Source organism: Ochotona curzoniae, unplaced genomic scaffold (genome assembly GCF_017591425.1).
Source record: "Ochotona curzoniae isolate NIBS_2020 unplaced genomic scaffold, NIBS_Ocur_1.0 contig_4645, whole genome shotgun sequence".
NCBI lineage: Eukaryota > Metazoa > Chordata > Mammalia > Lagomorpha > Ochotonidae > Ochotona > Ochotona curzoniae.
This window is the reverse complement of record NW_024466353.1, coordinates 1756281-1776726: the sequence shown is the minus strand read 5'-3', so window position 1 is coordinate 1776726 and position 20446 is coordinate 1756281. Positions and strand designations below refer to the sequence as shown.

Below are 20446 nucleotides of genomic sequence, written 5' to 3'. Positions count from 1 at the left end.
AACAAGTAGGACGACAAGAGGCAAGTGGAGCTGTGGCTGGCATCTGGGGAGGCACACCAACTGCTTCGAGACAATCCGCAGAGCCGACTGAAGCATGGCGGCGTGCCATTCACTCGTGTGACGGCATCGAGGCCTGATGTGACCTCAGCAATCCCATCCTTAGTCACTGCCTCATGGCTCCTCCATCCCAGGCATGTGAACGGATGCAGACATCGTGGCAAAATACGCAGTGTAAATGCAACGCTTTAAATAGACCATATCACAGGTTTTTATATTAAATAGACAAAAAAACAATCCGAGCCTCATTCACCAGCGTCCCCTTGTGCAGTAACGTCATGACAGGTGCATGGCCTCTGCTTTTCATTTCTGCTCTCTGAGGGGCCGAAGTTGGACTGAATGGACACATGCAATCCACTGCCGGTTGTGCATGCCAAGGGTGCTGGAGGAATGCGGAGGGAGAAGGGCCAAGGGCTCCTAATGTGCAACCCCGCACCAAGGTCAGACATTGGAGTCTTCATCCGTGATGCTGGTGCTGGGGGAGCAGGTGGCGAAGTCTTTAAACATGTCGTCCTCCTTGAGCATGTGCTGTAAAACACGCAGACGGGGAGTCACTGAGAGGGGCCAGCAGCTCAGAGCTGCACATCCCACCCCACGCCCCAGGCGCACAGGCGGTCCTGTGGCCTTATCTGAATGACCTTGGCCGTTCACCTCACAGACTTACTGTCAGGTTGTTGATGCCCTCGGAGAACGCGCCTATTTGCCTCACCGTCCCTTCTGAATCTTCCATCTGGAAGGAAGTACGGGGACATGAACTCGAGTCAGAGAAGAAACAAGGGCCCATGGCATTGATGCGGTAGCTGCAGCAGAGCACATGTGCCGACGGCCCTTTCTCGGTGACCACAAAGCGAAGGGGACACGAGGCGAAAGGGGTGTACTGACACAGCTGGCCTCAGGATTCATGGTGGTATCAAAGGGTTATGGAGTGTGGATGGCAATCTGTCCAGGCCTGGACTTTTCAAAAAATTTTATTCATCTGAGAGGCAGAGAGGGAGGGAAGGACAGAGACTAAGAGAGAACTCATTTGCTGGGTTCACTCCCCAGCAGCCACCGCTGGTGCAGGGACTGGACCAGAATGAATCAGCCTGAGAGTCAGAAAGGCCGTGTCTCCCACCCAGGTGACAGGAACCTGACGAAGCTGACGACTTAGGCCATGCCTACTGCCTTCCTGAGTCTGTATGTGTGGGGAGATGGAATCAAGAGGTTGAACCTGGGGACTAGGATGTGGGACATGAGTGTCTCAACGGATGTCTTTAACCTGTAGGCTAAACACTTGCCCAGAGGTTTTGCTTTAATGTTTACATTTCCTTGACACAGAGCAGGGACATCATGGGCTACTGACTTGAACAGCACAGGCTTGGAGCCAGCCTGAGGGGTAAGAGGACGTTGGCAAGTTACCTATCCTCACACCTGGCTGGCTTATCTTTAAAATGAGGATAGCAACACCAGTGCCATGAGGACTCGCTCAGACGGTTGCCAGAATGCGGTAAGCAGTCTCAGTGTTGGTTACTGCTATTGCTTTCTCCTTAGACATCCTGCATCGGCGCACGTGCTACATGGCGGGATGTGCAGAGCCAGGAGCCAGGAGGCGTTCGTGCACCGTGCTCAGGGCTCGCTCACCTGCTCTAAACGGTCCAGGTCATCCTCGTCATAGAGGCGCATGTCCAGGCCAGGCTTGAATCCTTTCTTAGATGCACTCCCCGACACCTGTCCCAGTTCCATGGGACAAACATACTCTTCCCCATCTTCCTGTTTCTTCTTTCTCAGATTCCCAAAATTGCTGAAGGTCAATTTCTTTGGCTTTAAAAGAAAATCAAACAAAAAAAAAATCTGGATATTTGAGAGAACTCGCAGCACAAAATACCAATAACGATGAGTTGTTGATACAAGAAAAGTGATGTGAGGAGAAGACAGGCAGAAGGGGTACAACACAAATAGAAAAAACCTGGCACATGCATAGGGTCTTTAAAAAGTTCATAGAACACAGGAAGTATGAAAAAGGTACAGATTTCAAACATTTTCTGCACTTAGATAATTCCATTTTTCTAGGGGGCTTTCTGAAGTCCCCTGCTGTTTCCTGTTAAAGCCACTGAGGTGGCACCTGCAAGAGGGCTGATGTCAGCAGCATTTAAAAGAAGAAGTAGCCCTCTGAGTTGGAGATGACCCACAAGTCCAGAGGCATGAGGAAACAGCCCTTCCTGGCTGGTCTATCTGGAGTCATCTCATCAGGATCTACTCCTGACACTTAAGGTTGGTCAGAAATGAGCTACAGATACTGCACCTGCTGAGAGAGGTACCATAGTGTCTTAGTTTGATTATGTAAAAACCAAAATGACCGGGAACCACGCCCTGGGTTTGCTGCATTGGAAACATGTCAATGGCATAAGCCAGCATCACACTCCTTTGTTGTTGCTAATGCCAAGTAAGCCCACTTCTCAAGCAGAAACCTTTCCAGATGCTTTCTCTTATCGATGCCTAGTCATTTAACCCACACACCACAGAAAACAGAACTCCCAGGCTAACAGCCACAACCAAAGCCTCTGCTTCGGGCAGCCACAGAACAGGACAAGCCAGAACCACCTTCACTTTGGCCGTGGCTGTGAGGAGGACGTAATCAGGCAGCTCCATGGCGTCTCGTTTCTGGCGCTGGGCCTCGGCGCCAATCAGGAGGTTGAAGTGAGTGGCCAGGTGCCTCCGCAGCAAGGTCTTGTTCGGTGGGATGTTCAGTAACTGAGCCATTGTCTCCACATTGAAACGCGGCTCCAGCACCTGCGGGAGGAGTCAGACGCGATGGGGCCACATGTGCACTGTGCTCTGTCGTTCACCAAGGTTCCCTCCAGTGACTACCCCTCTCCCCAAACCCCTACGCTGAGAGAGACAAATGGGACATGGACGTTGATCCAGTGAGTGAGCAAGCAAGTGACAGGGCTCATTTGGAAATGCAAACTGCTGCCCGTACCACATCAGGGGAGCTCTCTAGAAGCACAGTCTATACCTGTTTGAAGGTTTTACCATGTGATCACAAGAAGCACCGTGGCCACATAGTGTTCAATACCAAAGAGAAGTGGGTTTGAAGCCCATCTCCAGTGATGGCTATGACTGGAAGGACTCTGAAAGAGTCACTCAAAACAACACAGCAGAGTTGGGCTAAATGAGGCTAGTGTTGTGACAAACACACAAGTATTTCTCTGAAATACACTTGGGACCAGAAGGGTTTCAGATTTGGGATGATTCTGAACTTTGGAATATTTGCAAATATATAATGAGCTGTTTGGATGTGGGTCCCAAGGTTAAGCATGAAATTCGATGCTTCACAGACGCCTCCTACACCTTACATGAAGGTGCAGTATTTCAGGTGCCATCCATGTTTGGACTGTGACCTGTCCCATGAAGGTCAGGCATGGATGTTCCCCTGACACTGTCACATCAGCACTTACAGAGTTGCGCATTCTGCAGCATTCTGACTTTCAGATCAGGGACCCGGAATGCCCTACTCCTGACACTAAGGAAACGAGGGGTCAGCATTAAAGCAGAAACAGGGTTTTACCATGAGCCCGCCGTGGACGCCGCTACCTCTGAGATTGGGGGCATACTCAGCCAAGTCCACAGAGCGCAGCCACTCCATCACTCGATGGTTGGTCCACTGCTGAACCTCGGAGGGAGTGATGCTGCTCTGTGGGAACAAAGAGCCACCGGCTTCAGCCACCTGCAGGAACCTCACTAGGAAACCTGCAGGCTCTATAAAACCTGCCCCCGCGAGTGCAGTTACTCGACATCCCGCTGAATGTGCCAAGAAGGGAATAAGTGCTTGCCAATCCAAACTCTCAGTCTTTTACACTGATTACTGAGACACATACACACACACTCCTCGGAGAAAGTCCCACCTACTGATTTGCTCTCTGCAACAGCGGGAGCTGACACCAGGTACCAGTAACTCGATCTGGTACTCCCGTGTGGGCAGCAGGGATCTTAACGACTTAATCTACTGTTTACTGCTGCGTCACAGGGTGCACACTGGCATGAAGCTGGAGCCAGGAGCTGGAGGCAGGTCTCCACCCCAGGTACTCTGACATGTGTGCAGGACTCTCGACACCCATGTCTCAACCACCAGGCTAAGCGCCTGCTTCCTAATTTTCTTTTAAGGAGTTTGTGCCACAGAGTTCCTACAGCTTCCTTATGCACTAAGGAAATGTTGCTTTAAGAGAGGGAGTCTTCATGGTGATGGTCTCATGGTGTGGATTAAGGAGACATGGAAACACCACACACACACACACACACACACACACACACACACACACACACACACACACCAGGGAAACATCACACAGATACAGAAGAAGAAAGCAAAACTGAAAAACTACTTGGGTTTCAGGGCCATAGTGGTGACCATCAGGGCTCTGGAGTGAATGAGCCTGGATCTGAGTCCCCCAGAGACACCCCTCGGCCTCCGTTCAGTCTTGCACACACAGCTGGACACAGGCCAATGTGCAAAGCGCATGCTCAGACACCTCCCTGTGGTGAGGGGCTGGGAGAGACGCTACCTCATCAGAGGGTCGCCTCCGCAGGCAGTTGGGCTCAAAGTTGTTGAGGCGCAGGACCTGGATGGCCCTTTTGATGCTGAGGTGGTGGAGCACGCTCACGACCTTCAGTGACAGCAAGTCGTCCTGTGGGAAGCAGCAAAGGGAGGCGCTGGCTGTGCCCGCTGGCAGAGGGAGCCCCGCCAACCCCAGAACCACCCTTCCTGCTCTGAATCAACAGCTTCCTGGGGCTCAGATCAATTCCTGTTTCCATCACGCTGCACTGCGCCAGGCCATTGCTCAGATTCACTTGTTATGGTTTGTCTCCTCAAGTGTCAAAATTGTCTGCAGACAAAGCAGGTACTTGAGCACAATTCAAGGCACGGCCCCAAGTCCCTTTCACAGTGCATGGCTCAGAGCCAACCGAGTTCCTCCAAGATCAGAGTGTGGCTTTGCTAACTAAGGCAGCCCACGGGAGATGGAGAGTAACTCAGAATGCTTTTGCTCTACCGTGCTCTGGCCTTACAACTGCTCTAGCCCCAGATGATCCCGCATCTCGGATACTCAATGTCAACCAGCACAAAGGTGTTGGTGAAAGTGAAGGGGAGAGTGACAAGTCACAAGCCATCGATGTTTCACACTGATCTCAACCCCTTGCAAGGAAACTTTCTCCTACGTGCCAACAGACCAAACCAATGAGTTCAGAGACAGACAGGGGGAACAGGAGAACGATAAGCACCCTTGTCTACTTCCAAACACACCCAGAACATCAACAAGGAAGACACACACTTCAGGCGTGCCTTTCTGATAACATGCTTCTTAATCTACTATAGAAATGTTTTTTTTTTTCAAATAAAAACATCAGGCAATCTTATAAATCTTTAAGGCTATTAAGTAAAAATCATTGCCTGGTAATTTTCTAGGTTAATTTCTTAAAAGCAATACCTTATAAGAAGTTTAAAAATAAATGTAACCATTTTAGAAATGTATTACAAACACTTCACTGCATCTTTTTATCTATGAGGTGGTGGTTCTTGTTTTTAAGAAACCTGAGTGTATAATTATTGCAATGTAAACAGAATGCTAACCTTTGGGGAAATCTTTATATTTTGAAGATTTTTTTTTTAAAAGGAGGGATTCTTTTACCATAGACTTAAGTCAAAACAACCTTTGTTTTGAAACTTTTTAAACCTCCAGATTCTTAAAAACTTTGCTTTAAAAAGTGTTAGGTGTGTAGAAAAGACGCCAAAATAATACATTGTCCTAAGTATACCTTTTGCCCAATTTCTGTATCTTAAATAGCCATGGTGCACTTATCAAAAACTACAGACTTCATTATTAATTCTTCCACTAAAGTCCTTTTTCTGTCCCAGGATCAAATCTTTGAAGCCACAGTAAAAATAGATTTTTTTTTTTTAACTTGGAATATCTAGGGTCGATTTTCCCAAGGTGAGTTATTCTCTTTTTTTGATCATATAACCTGTCTGTGTGCTGCCTGTAATGTTAAGCCTGAATTTGCTCACACTTGGAGGGAAACACACTCCCACCTAGATAAGCAGGCAAATATTTACTGAATGTGTTCCACACGGAACAGTGAGCTATTATAAGCATGGATCTGAAAATAGCTCGGGTTCAAAACACTCTTAGTTTCTGCTACTTTCTAACTGTGGAAACATGGTTTCTAATCTTTCAATTCCTTTGTTTCCTTGTCTATAAACAGAGTTGAGTATTAACATGAGGAGAACGCTCGGAGGCACACCTGGCACAATGTCATGTACCACATGTCCTGGGGTCATCCACACAGACTTATAGCATGTGCCCACCAAGGGAGGGACCCTGGTCCAACGCCAAGAGAAGCAAACAAACCCCAGAGCTGAGTTTCAGAGTTCTCCCTCCTCTTGTGAAGCCCATGTCAATATATTTCATTTAACTTGCTTATTTGAGAGACAGAGAAAGGGAGAGTGCCCATTTGCTGATTCATTCTTCAAAGGCCCATAATGGTTGGGGAAGGGGGAAAGGGTGAACCCAGGAGCCAGGAGCCTCATCCAGGACTCCTAAGCAGGCGGTAGCAACCCAGTCACCAGAACCATTATCACTGCCTCCCAGGGTCTGAATGTACAGAAAGCTAGAATCAGGAACTGAAGCTGGGAATCGAATTCAAGCACTCTGAGACAAGGCTGTTATCAGCCATAAGATCAAATGTCTGCACTTCCCAATTTTTCTGATGTTGAGAAATGCCTACACAACTTAGATGGTCGAAACTTTCCACATATTTCAAGGAGATACCCGTGGTGGCTTGGTGCTTAGCCTAGCTCACAAGAGGCTTTTTAAACAAAAGTATCTTTAAGGGGAGAAGAATGCATAATAAGGTTGTTCTGAGATCCATCGCTCCCACTGCTGTTGAGCAGGGAACAGCCCTTCTAGCCATGGGCTGTGAGGTCAGAGGGAGAATTCTGCTGAACGGTCCTTGCATACGAGAATGCATAACCCACAAGCTGCCAGGGCTTCCAAGCCCCACCTTCCACTTTAAAATATGTTTATGAACTGTCATTCACACCGTAAAATTCACCCAGGGAGGACACTCCAACGTTTACATTGCTGAATAAACAAGACATCCACTTTCTGGCTAGCTCAGTGTAAATAAGCCTACCCGGGCACTTCAGAGCATCTCAAGGCTGTTGCAAACCCTGGCAACTTCAACTTCACACAAAGTACACCTGTCACCTCCCAAAAGAGTCCACTGGAAGTCACGGTGAAAACATTCTAGTTTGCTTACTCCCCTAAACCCCAGAGCAAATCACTTACAATGGTCATATAATGTAGCATCCGGCCATCCACCAGTCCTTCATCAAACTGGGTCTTGTACTGGGGCAGGCCAATATCGTCCAGCCATCCTGAAGGAGAGTAAGCAGTGTTCACAAGGCCAAGGAATGAACACCTGTTCTGGTGAGCAAAGAGAAAGCAGCAGCACTTATTTTTTTTTTTTTTAACAGTGTAAACCTCTCTTACTCGTGACCCAGATGAAGTCCAGCTTGCCATGATTGGTCTCTTCCTCGGATCCCAGAGCTTGCAAGGCCAGCTGTAGTTTCTTTCGGTGAAGGGAATGCTTGATTCCGAGTTCCTGGGACAACAAACGGAAGAACCGACTTTACAGTTCCATCCTCACAGGTTGGATACCACCATCAATGGATTCTGATTCCAGCATCAGAGACCCAATTCTACATGAAGTTAGAAGAGTGATTTGTTGCAATGTTGCTGAACAAATGGCCCCTAGGAAGCCAAGACCACCACAAACAGTTCAGGGTTGTGGGAGACATTCCCTGGTGATTCATTTTCTTTGTGAGGAAGAAATTGAAGCACCCCAATGATGATTTCACTCTTAACTTTGTGCAAAGTGCTAACTGGGGAAAAATGTGTAACATGTGAACATAAAATGCAGGACACATCTTTTTATCTCTTTGCACAGAATTGCACATGGAGAAGATAAAGCCACAGAATGATTTTAAAGAGGTATAAGTTTAAGGTTATTGTGATTGAATTATCATTTTTAATTTAGTGCCCCACAGCTTAAGGGTCCCCTACAGAAGCATCAAGGCCAGGTCCTTCTTTGGCAGCTCACAATATAAAACAAGCAGGAAGCAGTCAGAAACCCAGACTTTTTCAAAAGCTCTTGCTGGTTCCACCCACACCACTTTCTATAATACAAAACAACCCTATGTTCACATTTGCTTCCCCAGCTTGTCTGTAAACAACACAGGGAAGTGATCACCTTTTCTAGATCTTGTTGAGAGGCTTGCAAAAGTGTTTGGCCAGAGGCGATCCAGTGCTTGCCAGAATTCAGGTAGGACCCCAGGCCCTGTTCCACGAGCCAATTGCAAACTTGCTCCTTGGTCCATTTGGCAAACGGCATATCCAAGTCACTGCAGGAAAGCAAACAGCCACACAAAGAGCGATTGAAAGCCAAGCCATGTTTTATCATCAGTTTCAAACAACTGCACACTGGGTCAGTACATAAGGAAATTCCCTGGCGACACAGCTTCCTGGTTAATGCCTACTTGGGCGGCAAGAAGCGATACGGGAGTTGAAAAGTACCCTAAGATCACTTGCTTTGTGTCTCATGAAACCACAGAACATTTGACATGCTTTCACATGGATGTGTTTCACAGACCACGCAGCTCAACCAGCATGAACCACTACACCAGTTTCAGGCAGTGCTGTCTCAAGGCTGGATACCCCCCAGAAACTGTTCATGCTAAAAGAAGTGTAAGCCTAACTTTAGCAGAATTACGGTTTCTCTCCGGATGGCAAGAGAGCAGTCAAGGAGATGTCACCACCGAGCACAAGAAAAAAGAGACACCCAGGCAGGATTTCTTATTTTGTTGATATACAAAATAGTGCTGCTGTTTGGAAACAAATGTAAAGATATTCATGACTCTAAAATGGCACAACAAAGTCCTCCCCTGTGTACAAAGACAGATGGCAAACGATACTACTGGTATCTGAAAAAAGAGTTTGCTCCTGAGCCACAGTCCCCTTGACCAAAACAACATTCCGCCCATGTGGGAGGGACTGTGTTGAAAAGCCTTCCAGCCCAACCTATAAGATTCAGCACCAACGCCCTGGACCCTGCCTGTTTACCCTGCCCTTTTCTGTTCAGTATGTTGGCGCACAAGTCTCAGATCACTCCAAACCCTAATAATGACTGTGGCAAATTTTTAGAGCACTAACAGACTAAACATTACATCCCTTTGGTAAACCCAAGAATCCCTATAGGACTTATGTCGTTATGCGCCTTCAGTAGTTCTTATTATGGCCAGTAGTTCTTAACGCGCATAAATTGATTTAATCCACCCTACCACCTTTTTGGATGGGTACTAATTATTATTACTTTTTTTTTTTTACATTTATTTTATTTTCCATCGGAAAGTCAGATATACAGAGAGGAGGAAAGACAGAAAGGAAGATCCTCCACCCGTTGATTCACTCCGCAAGCAGCTGCAACGGCCAGAGCTGAGCCAACCGAAGCCAGGAGCCTCTTCTAGGTCTCCCATGCAGGTTCAGGGTCCCAAGGCCTTCGGCTATCCTCGACTGCCTTTCCAAGCCATAAGCAGGGATCTGGATGGGAAGCAGGGCTACAGGGATTAGAACCGGTCCCCATATGGGATCTCAATGCATGCAAGGCGAGGACTTTTGCCAATAGGCTATTCCGCCAGGCCCACAGGATGGGTACTAATTATGTGCATGGTGATGATGATTCTGATGATAAGAAAACCAAGGCAGGGAACATGGAAGTCAGCTGGTGGAAAGTAGTAAGGCCAGAAATTAAGTTCAAAGAGTTTGATTCTAGAAGCTACTCTTAACCACTATGGAAATCCATCTTTCAAGGCTCTGCTTTCTTGGACATCTAATATAATGACTACATAAAATTCAAGTTCCCAAACCATTGCTGACTTACTTATTTGTTTATTTTTTATCGGAAAGGCGAATTTACAGAGAAAGGAGAGACAGAAAGACCTTTCAGTCTGCTGTTTTCACTCTCCAAATAGCCACAATGGGCAGAGCTAACTTGATCCAAAGCCAGGAGCCTCTTCTGGCTCTCCCACATGGGTGCAGGGTCCCAAGGCTTTGGGCCATCCTCTACTGCTTTCACAGGCTACACGCAGGGAGCTGGATGGGAAGTGGAGCAACTGGGGCACAAACCAGCACCCATATAGGATATCCTGGCAGTTGCAAGGCAAGGATTTAGCCACTAGGCCACCACTCTGGGGATGTAGCTGACATTTTTGCCTTGACTCCTTACTTGGCACACACAGTCCACACCTTCTGTGTTTATCTTGGTTCAAAAAATTGGCTAGTTTTAGCACTCTAGCAAATAACAGACCTTTCCATTAGACACAGAAATAAGCAATGCTTTTGATTGTACAACCCTGGGACAGTGCAGCTGAGTATTCGTTATTCTAAATTTTTGCATGCACATGATGAGATGCCTTGGGGCTGAATCCTAAGTGTAGGTATGCCATCTAGTTCTGTTTCATATACACTTTCGACAGGAAGTCTTAACAATATTTTTAGTGTTCCTGCATTTAGACTTCAACCTGTCACATGAGCTCAGGTGTGAGATTTTGTTTTTTCTTCCATTTGTAGTTTCATAATGATGGGCAAAAGGTTTTAGATTTTCAAACTAGGGCTTCTAGCGCTTTTCCCACCATGCCAGGTGTTCACAAGGATTCAACACAAAATTACTTCACAGCCTTTGGCTAAGTTCAGGTGTGTAAGCATGCAACACAAGAGCCCGTCCATTTGGCTTCTTACCTGTTAGACTGTCCCAAATCTCGAGACCAGCCCAGTCGGGGCCCTGCTGTTGCCCTGGTCCCCCCTCTTTTGAATTCAGGCTCACACATGTCATCTGGGTTGAATGTAGTGGACTGACTTCTTCTAAGTCTGAAGAAGACACAACATACGTTGCTGCGTATTAGACACAAGGGGGCCTTGGGCTTGTTAATGGCAGCATAACAATGGCACACACATCTTAGAAGTCTAAGTAGATATCTAAAAGATGTCTTAACGGAAACGGTGACTGAAGGCAAACAGTGAATGAACCCAAATAACAATCTTGCTCCCACAAGAGAGACAGAAGAGCCCTATAATTTTGCACTCACACTCAGCCAGTGCGCCACCCGTGCCTACCAGGAGCAACATGCAAGACAAGGCACACCCCACCTTCTCACTTGTACTTACTTGCCAAAGAGCTTCATGATACCTCTGGATTTCTTTTTGGAATCCGGAGACGGGGGAGACAGCTGGAAGGGACCCTGGGAATCTTTTGGCCGAGAAGCCATCCCAGCCAGATCCAGGTGCTCCGCTGCCTCCTTCTCTGTTTCAGCTATTCCAAGAACAGAATAAAGACTTGATGAATCGTAAAGTAGGGAAGAAACATGACTAGACGTCAACCTTCTCGGTTTTCACCACTTAATCTTCTGCTGCTGCTGGTCTACAAGCAGGTGTGTTAGAAAGAGCTCCCTGTACACGTTGAAACAGGTAACCCAGATGTGTTCCACTCTATAGTCAACACCATTGAGAGCAAAGCTAATTAACTCAAAAGTGGAATCCTTTGGAAACTAAACACATGTGGTGGTGCTGCCATGTTCTTTCCTTGAGCAATGTGAATTCATAATGAAGTTAGTCTCCATCCTGCCGTAGTAGAATGTTTCAAGCTTCAAAAGCACCACCTTTGCACATCTTGCCTGACACTGTGCCTGTCCCCTGAACAGTGCCTCTTGCCTGGGGCAGGCCTGTGCTTGCTTCTCCTCCTCTACTCCACAGTCCTGCTCCAGGTTCCAGGAAAGGATCTCCTGCCAGCGCAGCCAGAGAAAGCTTTGCTCATTTCTAAGTAGCTGCCACCTAAGTCTCTGGCTAAACACACTCTCTCTCTCTCTATTTCTCTCTCTCTCTCCCTGCCCTTCCACCCCACCATCCAGCTTCAATGTCTTCCAGTACCCACTGCCAAATGAGCATCCAGAGCCTTTTGGATTCCACGAATCCACTCAATTTCCCTCAGTCTTCTCTGCCTCACTTTTTTCTATTTGATATTCAATTAATTTTTAACCAAATTATCTCTCTGTCACCCAAGTTCAAACCCTAGGTCACTTTCTTCCTATTCCTTCCTCCCCTTTGGCATCTATAACGAATCAGTCACCTAATTCTAGCAAGCCTTCAACTAAGGAAGACCTTCCAACTTACTGTGGCCTTGGTACTGACAGAACACTGCGTTGGGTGGGCCTAAGTTTTTGTGAACTACGTTTTTTTGGCCCTTCCAGCTGTCCCTCTGTGGAGCAGGACGGCTGCTGTTCTCCAGCACGTGAGGTTTTAGACTTTCTATCAAGGAGAGTCCAAGTTGCACAGACATCACAGAACAGTGCTACGGCAGGACACACACGTGGCAGAGGCTGCCTTTCACTACAAAGCAGAGCTGTGGCTGATCAGAGGTTATGGTAAGCAGCGCAGGCCTCCTGACACTGGCAATGCACTTCTGGGAAAGTGACAGGAAGGCTCTGGTTCAGTGGCCCGGACAGATCAGTGCATCCTGTGCAGCCAGTGCTCGGTCTAGATGCTTGCTACTATTAAACAGAGTAGTTGCCCTTGTTGGGCCATGTGGGCAGATCTGTGGGCATCTGTACGAGGAAGCAGCACCTGTTGCGAAGAACCTAATGGGATCTTTCCATCTCACACCACCACCAGGATGGGCACAGCTGTTCCTGAGAGTCGGGCTTCGTCGTCCTCATTTGGAAAGTGTTGTATGTTTTTCTCTTTTGATTTTGAGGGCTTTTTCCCCCCCTTACTGTATCTTTGCCTACAAAGAGGAAAACTGAGCTGACTGTCTCCTGAAATCACGCAGACCTCTGTCCTTCCTGGGGGTGACTGCTACCTCTAAAGCAGTGACAGATCAGGAAAATGTTCCCCTAAGAGAATGTCTTGAAAAATGATCATCTTAGAGGCCAGCACCATGGCTCAACTGGCTATTCCTCTGGCTACAAGCACAGGACTCCATATAGGTGCTGGTTCAGGTTCTGCTGCTTCACTTCTTATCCAGCACCTTTCTTATGGCCTGGGAAAGCAGTGGGGTGGATGGCCCAAGTCCTTAGACCCCTGCACCCATGTGGGAGATTTGAAAGAAGCTCCTGGTTTCAGATAGGCTTAGCTGCGCTGCTGTGGCCATTTGGGGAGTGAATCAGTGGATATAAAATCTTTCTCTCTGACTCTTCTTCTCTCTCTGTAAATCTGCCTTTCCAATAAAAATACATAAGTCTTTTTTTTAAAAAATGATCATCTTCCATGTCTCTTGACAGCCTCTCTGTTTTGGCAGGAAACCCTTCTTTCTGGAGCCAAGGGGAGTGCTGGGCAGCCAGTGTGTGATGCTGTGCATGCCCTGTGGGTGTCCTAGTACACCCCTGTGGCATCCACACACTCCTGCCCTGTGCCCCGAGGGATGCTGTTGCTCCCAGGGCCGCTCCCAGACACGGCTGTGGATCATTAGCGCCTGGTACAGTAGCATTCAGGCCTGGAGTAGCATTCAGCGCAGGCTCTTTGGCCTCCCTGGCAGCAGCAGGTATAAGCAACGCTCTGGGACAAACAGCTCTGCGGGTTGTTTTTCGTTTTTGTGATTGCTGCTGGCTGGCTCACTTGTCTAAGAGATCGCAGATGGCGAGAGCAAGGGTTAGAATGTTCTGACAGCACAGCGCTGGCAAAGGCTGGCATGCAGGGGTACGATACCTAAGGTGGGTGCACTGGCACTTCGTTTACGATCTTCAGATATCCCAACAACGCACACAATCACACGGAGCCCCAGGGAGAAAACACAGGGGTGACAGAAGGGACACCAGTCAGACTCCCAGCAAGGATGCACGGGACAGGAAGAGCAGGGTGGCACCTGGCCCTGAGGTTCCACACAGATTCCACTGGGACTGCCCCACGCAGTTACCTACCCACCACTGAAGGACCCGCAGGGACGCCAGGGACCAGTATGGTTTTGAGGCTTTCCGCCAATTTCAGAGAGCGAGCGAGAGAGAGAAGGTTGTGGGCCTGAGAATATTCATATCGCTAAATCCCATCTAAGGACACCTTTTCTGCTCACCCCGCCCTCTTACACCCTTGACCTTTTCTGCAGAGAAAGAAATGGGCAGGGGAGGGGAGAGGACAGCCTCGTCTCTTCTCCTTCCAGAAGCAAAGGTGCTGCGACCACACTTACCCAAGTTGGGTGCGCTTGCTGTCCTCTTGCTGCTTTTGATCTTGAAGAAGCCCCGGCCAAAGGATGCCCTGGCTTTGCGGGTCCCAAAGGGGTTATCATCTGCAGGGGCCTCGGGGCGCGGAGCCTTGGGTGGCAGGCTCCCCAGCGTGTTGCTCTGCCCCGGAAGCTTGTCCTGAGAAAAGGGACGACAAGGGCAGAAGCTGGCACGGCGGTGTGGTGGCGGGGGTGGGGCCGGAATCAGGACAGGCTAGGCTGCCTCCTACGAGCTCAGTCATGAGGTTACTTAACATAAAGACTGCATCGACACACTGACCACCGACACCAAGTGAGGGTCCAGTTCAAAAGGGCAGTTCTGGCAGTTACGTCAGAAACAACAGCAACGAGAACAACCTGCTCTGCATCCATTTGAACTCTGTGTGCTTTAGGCTGTCAATATTTATGACAAGTGAAAGTCTTAGGCTTAAACTGTATTTGCCGTGTGCTGCCAAGGACAGGAATCACATGCCGAGAACACACTGCCCACTTTTCTAATCCTCACGTCACAGCCCAGGCAGCAAGTTTATACTCAAATAACTACACCACACAGGCGCTGATACAATCGATACAGGCCCAAGCTTCCACATGAGCAATACAGCGAGATCTGATGCCAGCTATATTCAGTATTAGAGGATGACAAAGTGACACGATAATCCTGAACCATTTTTGAGCTGTTTAGCCAACTGAACTGGCAACGGCAGCACCGGAGCTGTTGTGAGGTTGTTTGTTCGTTTACTAAGTTGCTTCTCTAATTTCTCTTGCCCTTTCTGGTTCGTTTTGAAGTGGAGAGGACGGAGAGGAGACACAGGTGCACAAGCTGGTTTTCTTGTTGGGGTCAGCTCCACACAACACGGAACTTCCTCCCTTGCCCTGAGCCATTGGCATTCCAGCACAGTCACCGTGCTGTGGCACCACGGTCCCCATGGAGCTCCTCAACATTTCCAGCACTGTCAGGGAAAACCTGACCATCTCCTCCTACCACCGGCAGCCAGCAGTTTCCTTCCGCATACTCCTAGCCATGGAACTGCCTCCCAGGCCGGCTTGGTATCTGGCATCTTTCATTCAGCATGATACTTTTGAGGTTCTGAGAGCTTTAGTCTACTGGAGACATTTAGGTAGTTTACTGGTCATGGATGTTGCATGCATTTTTATGTTGCTGTTGGGTTACCTCTGAAGGCTTCGAGAGTGACTCCTTTTCCTGTAAGAGGCAATACACAAGGTTGTCACGTACTCAGAATTTGTCACATACCCTTCAAGAAATTAAAAACTACATATCTATCTCGAAGCTATTCAACTTTAGTTTCACTTATGCCTCAGATATTTTTATTAAAGTCCCTGTTTGGGATTCCATGCTCGGCTTTTCACCCTTCACACTGAGACTTCTTGGGACTCATCCCTGTGCTGTCTCATAGTTTTGCATGAAAGCAATCACAAAGTCTTCACAAGAGTTTTAGTTGCAAAATAGTCAAAGATGAAAATACCAAAATATTTTCTTCTCAGAGTAGAAGAAAAGCAGTGATCTTTAAAAAAAAAAAAACCCAAACAAAACAAAACAAAACAAAAATAACCACCCAAACCTACCCCATCCACCATCTCTTTCTTCAGATTGCCCAGGCTGCTGGATTTTTGCAGACTTGAAGTTCTAAAAATAACAATAAAGAATACTTAGGATTAATCGTAAGCGGCTCCAGCGCCGCCGCTCCCCAGGGGACCATCTTGGAAAAAAAGCTACAACTGCGTGTGGACTGAATCCGGGTAATAAAAGGGAATCTGGAGTGGGGCAGTCACTTATGTGCTTAACTAAATTATAACACTGAGTTCTTTGAAAAGCAGGGGTGGTTAAGCGTCCTGCCAAGAATGCTAAATGTCAGAAAAGCTGGAAAAACACTTAGCGCCATCCTTGTGATGTTAATATTGGAAAATGCACCAGGCGTGTCCCTGGACCGCGGTGTCTCCTCCACGTGTACACCCACACTTGGGGACGCTGAGGAGTCGGGCACTGTGTATCGCTAGCTCTTCCCATAAAAATAAAATAATGCAAGTTTTACTTTACAATTCTCAGAAGTTGCTTTGTGACGGTTCCTGCTGTTTGGCAAAGCGTTTCGTCACAAATATGGAGCACAGGAAAATAGAGCGAGTGCAGTTGCTGTTCACGATATCACAGGGATGGCAGAGTGTGCCATAAACATCGGGGTACTTCCTCTTTCACACCATTACTCTTCCATGATATAAAGCTGTTCTTGCTCAAAAAGCAAAGGCGGGGATGTGTGATCAGCTTAATGAAAGAGAAAAGGACAAGACACAGAAGGCGCCAAGTCCGTTCTAAGAACTGGAATAATATACAAACAAGCTTTCCTGCATATATACAGTCCTGGAGCTGCAGACCTAATAGTCAAGGTGAACAGTGCGAAAAAATTCATCTTTAAGTACTGTTCTGAAAACAGACTTGTTTAAATTTAATTCAGGTTATAGCTTGGATAAACATAGATATTAGGTCAGTATACTAAATTTAAAAGTGAAAAAAATAAAATCATTTCAGCTTTCCTACCCCCCGCCACCCCAATGTGTGTCTGCTATTCTTTTTCTGCTGGATTCACAGAAGTGAGTCAGTGTGAAAATGAACTGGAAGCACAGAACCTCAGAGGGAGACAGCGCTGCAAGCTCCCAGCCTCAGCTAAAGGCACAGGGTGAGTATTTCTGTCCGAACACCCAGTCCTTGGAGCTATGTCTGCATAACCCAATGACCTCATGGCTCCCAGGACCCTGGGGCTTTGTGTGTGTGTGTGTCACTGTGCCTCTTCTTCCTCAAGTCTCAATCAGGCTCAGTACAACAGAACTTACAAAAGACCGTCACACAGCTGGGTGTCCACAGCATGGCCGGAGATTATCTTCCCATCACTAGCAGGCAGAAAAAAAAAAAAGATGTTAACTTTGTGAATGAAAGATTGTTATCCATTCTAAGGGAACAGAAGTGACAAAAATCAAAGTTTGTGCGAAGGAGACTATTTCTGATTTCAAATCTCACATTTGATTTGGCCCAGGGAAAATTAATTTGGGAAAATGCTGACCAAAATCTCTTAATGAAGAAATCACTGTAACCCTCTCCAAACTCCTCCTAGCCATCCTCGTAGAGCTTCAGGGCCCGTGGCGACCATCAGCTGGCCCGCCTAAGACCTCGCACAGGAGATCCAAGGTCCTTAGAATCTCCGACGTGATGCCCTCCCACCAGGCCAACCCGTAACTGACATACTTCTCTTGGAAGGAAGCTTCTAGCTTGGAAGGCAGCTTGCTCTTCTCAGAAGTCTCCAAGCCCATGGGTGCTGCCAATGATGGGATTGAAACTTGCAAGGTGCTGATGTGAAACTGTAATATAATTAAGAAAACAATCACAAATCAACGAATCCAACCACAGAGATGCATGACATAAGATGATCAAATGAGCTGTTGACCAAAATCGCATATACTTTGTTTAGAATAATATCCTTTGTTGATAAAATTACTTCAGAATATAAACATCTACATAAAAGAAGCACGAATTGTAGAAAACAAGAAGATAGGGAGATAGCTGTTAAAGAAGACACAGCTATTAAAGAGGGCCTGGCACAGTATCCTAGTGGCTAAAGTCCTCACTTTGAACATGCTAAGATTCCATATGGGTGCCAGTTCATATCCCAGCTGCCCCGCTTCCCATCCAGCTCCCTGCCTGTGGCCTGGGAAAGCAGTTAAGGATGGCCCAAAGCCTTGGGATCCTGCATCTGCGTGGGAGACCTGGAAGAAACTCCTGACTCCTCACTTCAGATTGGCTCAGCTAAGCTCATTGCGGCCGCTTAGGGAGTTAATCATCGGACAGATTTTCCTCTCTACCTCTCCTTCTTTGCTCTGTATATCTGACTTTACAGTAAAAAAAAAAAAAAAAAAAAAAAAAAAACCTCAAAAAAAGAAGACATTGAATATAGTAAGTCAATTAATAATGATAAATTTTAACCACTCGAAGCCCTGGCTCGAATCTCTGCTCTCACACATGGCTCGGTGACCTTCACCTGAGTTACCTCTCCAGACACCTGCTTTGCCTCAGTGAAAGATGCAGTGTGCAGTTTCCAAGGCTGCAATGATTTAGGTCAAGACGAGGGTCATGTGCTCTTCACTTTACCTCCCACATTAGCATTATATAGAGCACCGGTCAAGCTCTAATTGTTAAATATATGTGAACTAGTCCAATGGTTCTGAAGAATGCAACTGATCAAGGGGTAAATAAAACTGACTGTAATTTTACTTAATAATAATTCTACCAGGAAAATAGGAATCCCATATAGGCACTGATTCGTGTCCCAGCTGCTCTACTTCCCATCCAGATCCTTATTTATGGCCTGGGGAAGCAGTGGAGCATGACCCAAACCCTTAGGACCCTGCACACACATGGGAGACCTGGAAGAAGCTCCTGGTTCTGGATCTGCTCAGCTACAGCTACTGCGGCCACTTGGGGAGTGAACCAGTGGATGGAAGATTCTGTCTTTCCTTCTCTCTGTAAGCTTGCCTTTCAAATAAAAATAAATGAATCTTTAAAAAAAAAAAACTGAACACTTAGGAGACTTCTCCCTTGAAAATAAGTCTTACTCCTTAAGTAATTCCTCGATGTGTAACAAAGCTTCGCCTTCTCCTATTCTCAAGTGAGACACATTCACTGCTTCCTACTTGAGTTCATCTTCATTCAACTGAAATTTCATCTTCTCCCATAATGATTAGCAACAGACGGGAAAAGTGAAGATGCTGCTGGGTTTCTGCTCTCCACATAGGATAAAATATGATCCAAGAAGTGGCTGAAGGAGGCCACGTTTCCAAACAGAAAGGACCTAAGCTATTGGATAGAACGACTTCCCACTCCAAGCCTCTCCAGACAGTAGATGATGCTCAACTGAAGACATGGGTCCAGGGCAAGGATTCAGCACTGGGGGCTGTCAAGCAAACAGAACTGACATAGGTGAGCCTGAGGGGTCCTCTAGAGGGACCTCAGCCAGACTGCATATCATGTAAAACAAGGGATGCAACAGCACCTGGCTCCCCAACCCCACACACTCATTTAAGCCTCCAACGTTCAGTGAACGGATGAATCATGATGAAGGCTTCATCCATGCTTACAGACTGGGTGGGGGCTGGGGGAGGCCTCAAAAGTGATCACTCTGGGTTACATGGTGAGGGTGGGAGTGTGAATCAGGATAGCTTTGTCAGGAGGATCCTCAGCCAGGGCACAGGTGCAGCGTGTTCCCTCACCTCTCTCTGCTTCTTTGTTCCACAGGAACCCCCTTCCCACACCCCTCCATCGTCACCAGCCTAACAGGACCACTTGATCCTAAACTGCCAAGCTCCCACCTGTGAGCCGCAAAAGGCCTTTTCCTTCCCGGGAGGCTCCTCAGAAGCACTTGAGGACAAGTCATGAGGAGCTGGCTGATTCAAATGGGACATCCTGTCCTGTAGTGGCCTCAAAAGTAAGGAAAAGCTCACCATGAAGACAGCTGTGGATATGTATGGATCTAACAGAGTGGGTTCCCAGTGGGTTCGGAGGACACCCCAAATGATGAAAACGTTAGAGAACGAGCAAGACTCTAAGGGGCACATAGGCAGTAGAGAGGAGAGGTGACTTGGACGGGAAATCCAGGAGGCCGAGGGGGCCAAATGCCACGTGCCTGCCGGATTGGGGAATCATTATGGATCAGGGACAGCCGCATGCCTCCCAACATCCTCCTGGGAGATGAGTGTCTACAAAGCCGTATTACACCTGTCCCACCATGCTGAAGGCTGGGTGCAGGGGCAGGTAACCTGCCCTTTAAGCTCCTGGTTCTTGAGCTCTAACAGATGTGACTAAAGAAACCACAGCAGAGGAATGGACCCCAAGGGGTTCTCCTCTATGTCCATCGCATCTGAGTGATCAGATTCTGGGCGGGGGCCCAGTGGAATCAGCCTCCATGCAAAAGGGTTACCAGCTCTATCCAGATGGGCGGCAGAGGCCTAAAATTTTAACCCATCTTCTGCTGCTTTTTGAGGTGCATTAGCAGGAAGCTGGATTGGAAACAGCAGCTGGGATTCAAAGTGGTGC

General features: G+C 47.4%; 1 protein-coding gene across 6 annotated transcripts in view; it reads right to left on the bottom strand.

The window, feature by feature from the left end:
• Window positions 1-18: 18 nt before the first annotated feature.
• The window catches only part of PPFIBP1 (PPFIA binding protein 1), a 40964-nt gene continuing 20536 nt past the window's right edge, over window positions 19-20446 (bottom strand). For 2 of the 6 annotated variants that reach the window (XM_040987408.1, XM_040987410.1), the window contains 17 exons: window positions 17606-17718; window positions 17197-17253; window positions 15937-15997; window positions 15524-15553; window positions 14320-14491; window positions 13845-13877; window positions 11313-11457; window positions 10887-11015; window positions 8344-8494; window positions 7584-7695; window positions 7380-7468; window positions 4599-4721; window positions 3605-3730; window positions 2638-2826; window positions 1678-1857; window positions 722-787; window positions 19-585 (listed from right to left, as the gene is read on the bottom strand). In XM_040987408.1, the coding sequence (XP_040843342.1) occupies window positions 499-585; window positions 722-787; window positions 1678-1857; window positions 2638-2826; window positions 3605-3730; window positions 4599-4721; window positions 7380-7468; window positions 7584-7695; window positions 8344-8494; window positions 10887-11015; window positions 11313-11457; window positions 13845-13877; window positions 14320-14491; window positions 15524-15553; window positions 15937-15997; window positions 17197-17253; window positions 17606-17718 (1863 nt within the window). In that variant the 3' untranslated portion in view covers window positions 19-498. The remainder of the gene's footprint in view (window positions 586-721; window positions 788-1677; window positions 1858-2637; window positions 2827-3604; window positions 3731-4598; window positions 4722-7379; window positions 7469-7583; window positions 7696-8343; window positions 8495-10886; window positions 11016-11312; window positions 11458-13844; window positions 13878-14319; window positions 14492-15523; window positions 15554-15936; window positions 15998-17196; window positions 17254-17605; window positions 17719-20446) is intronic. The other 4 variants (XM_040987409.1, XM_040987411.1, XM_040987412.1 and 1 more) reach the window with 2 other exon arrangements.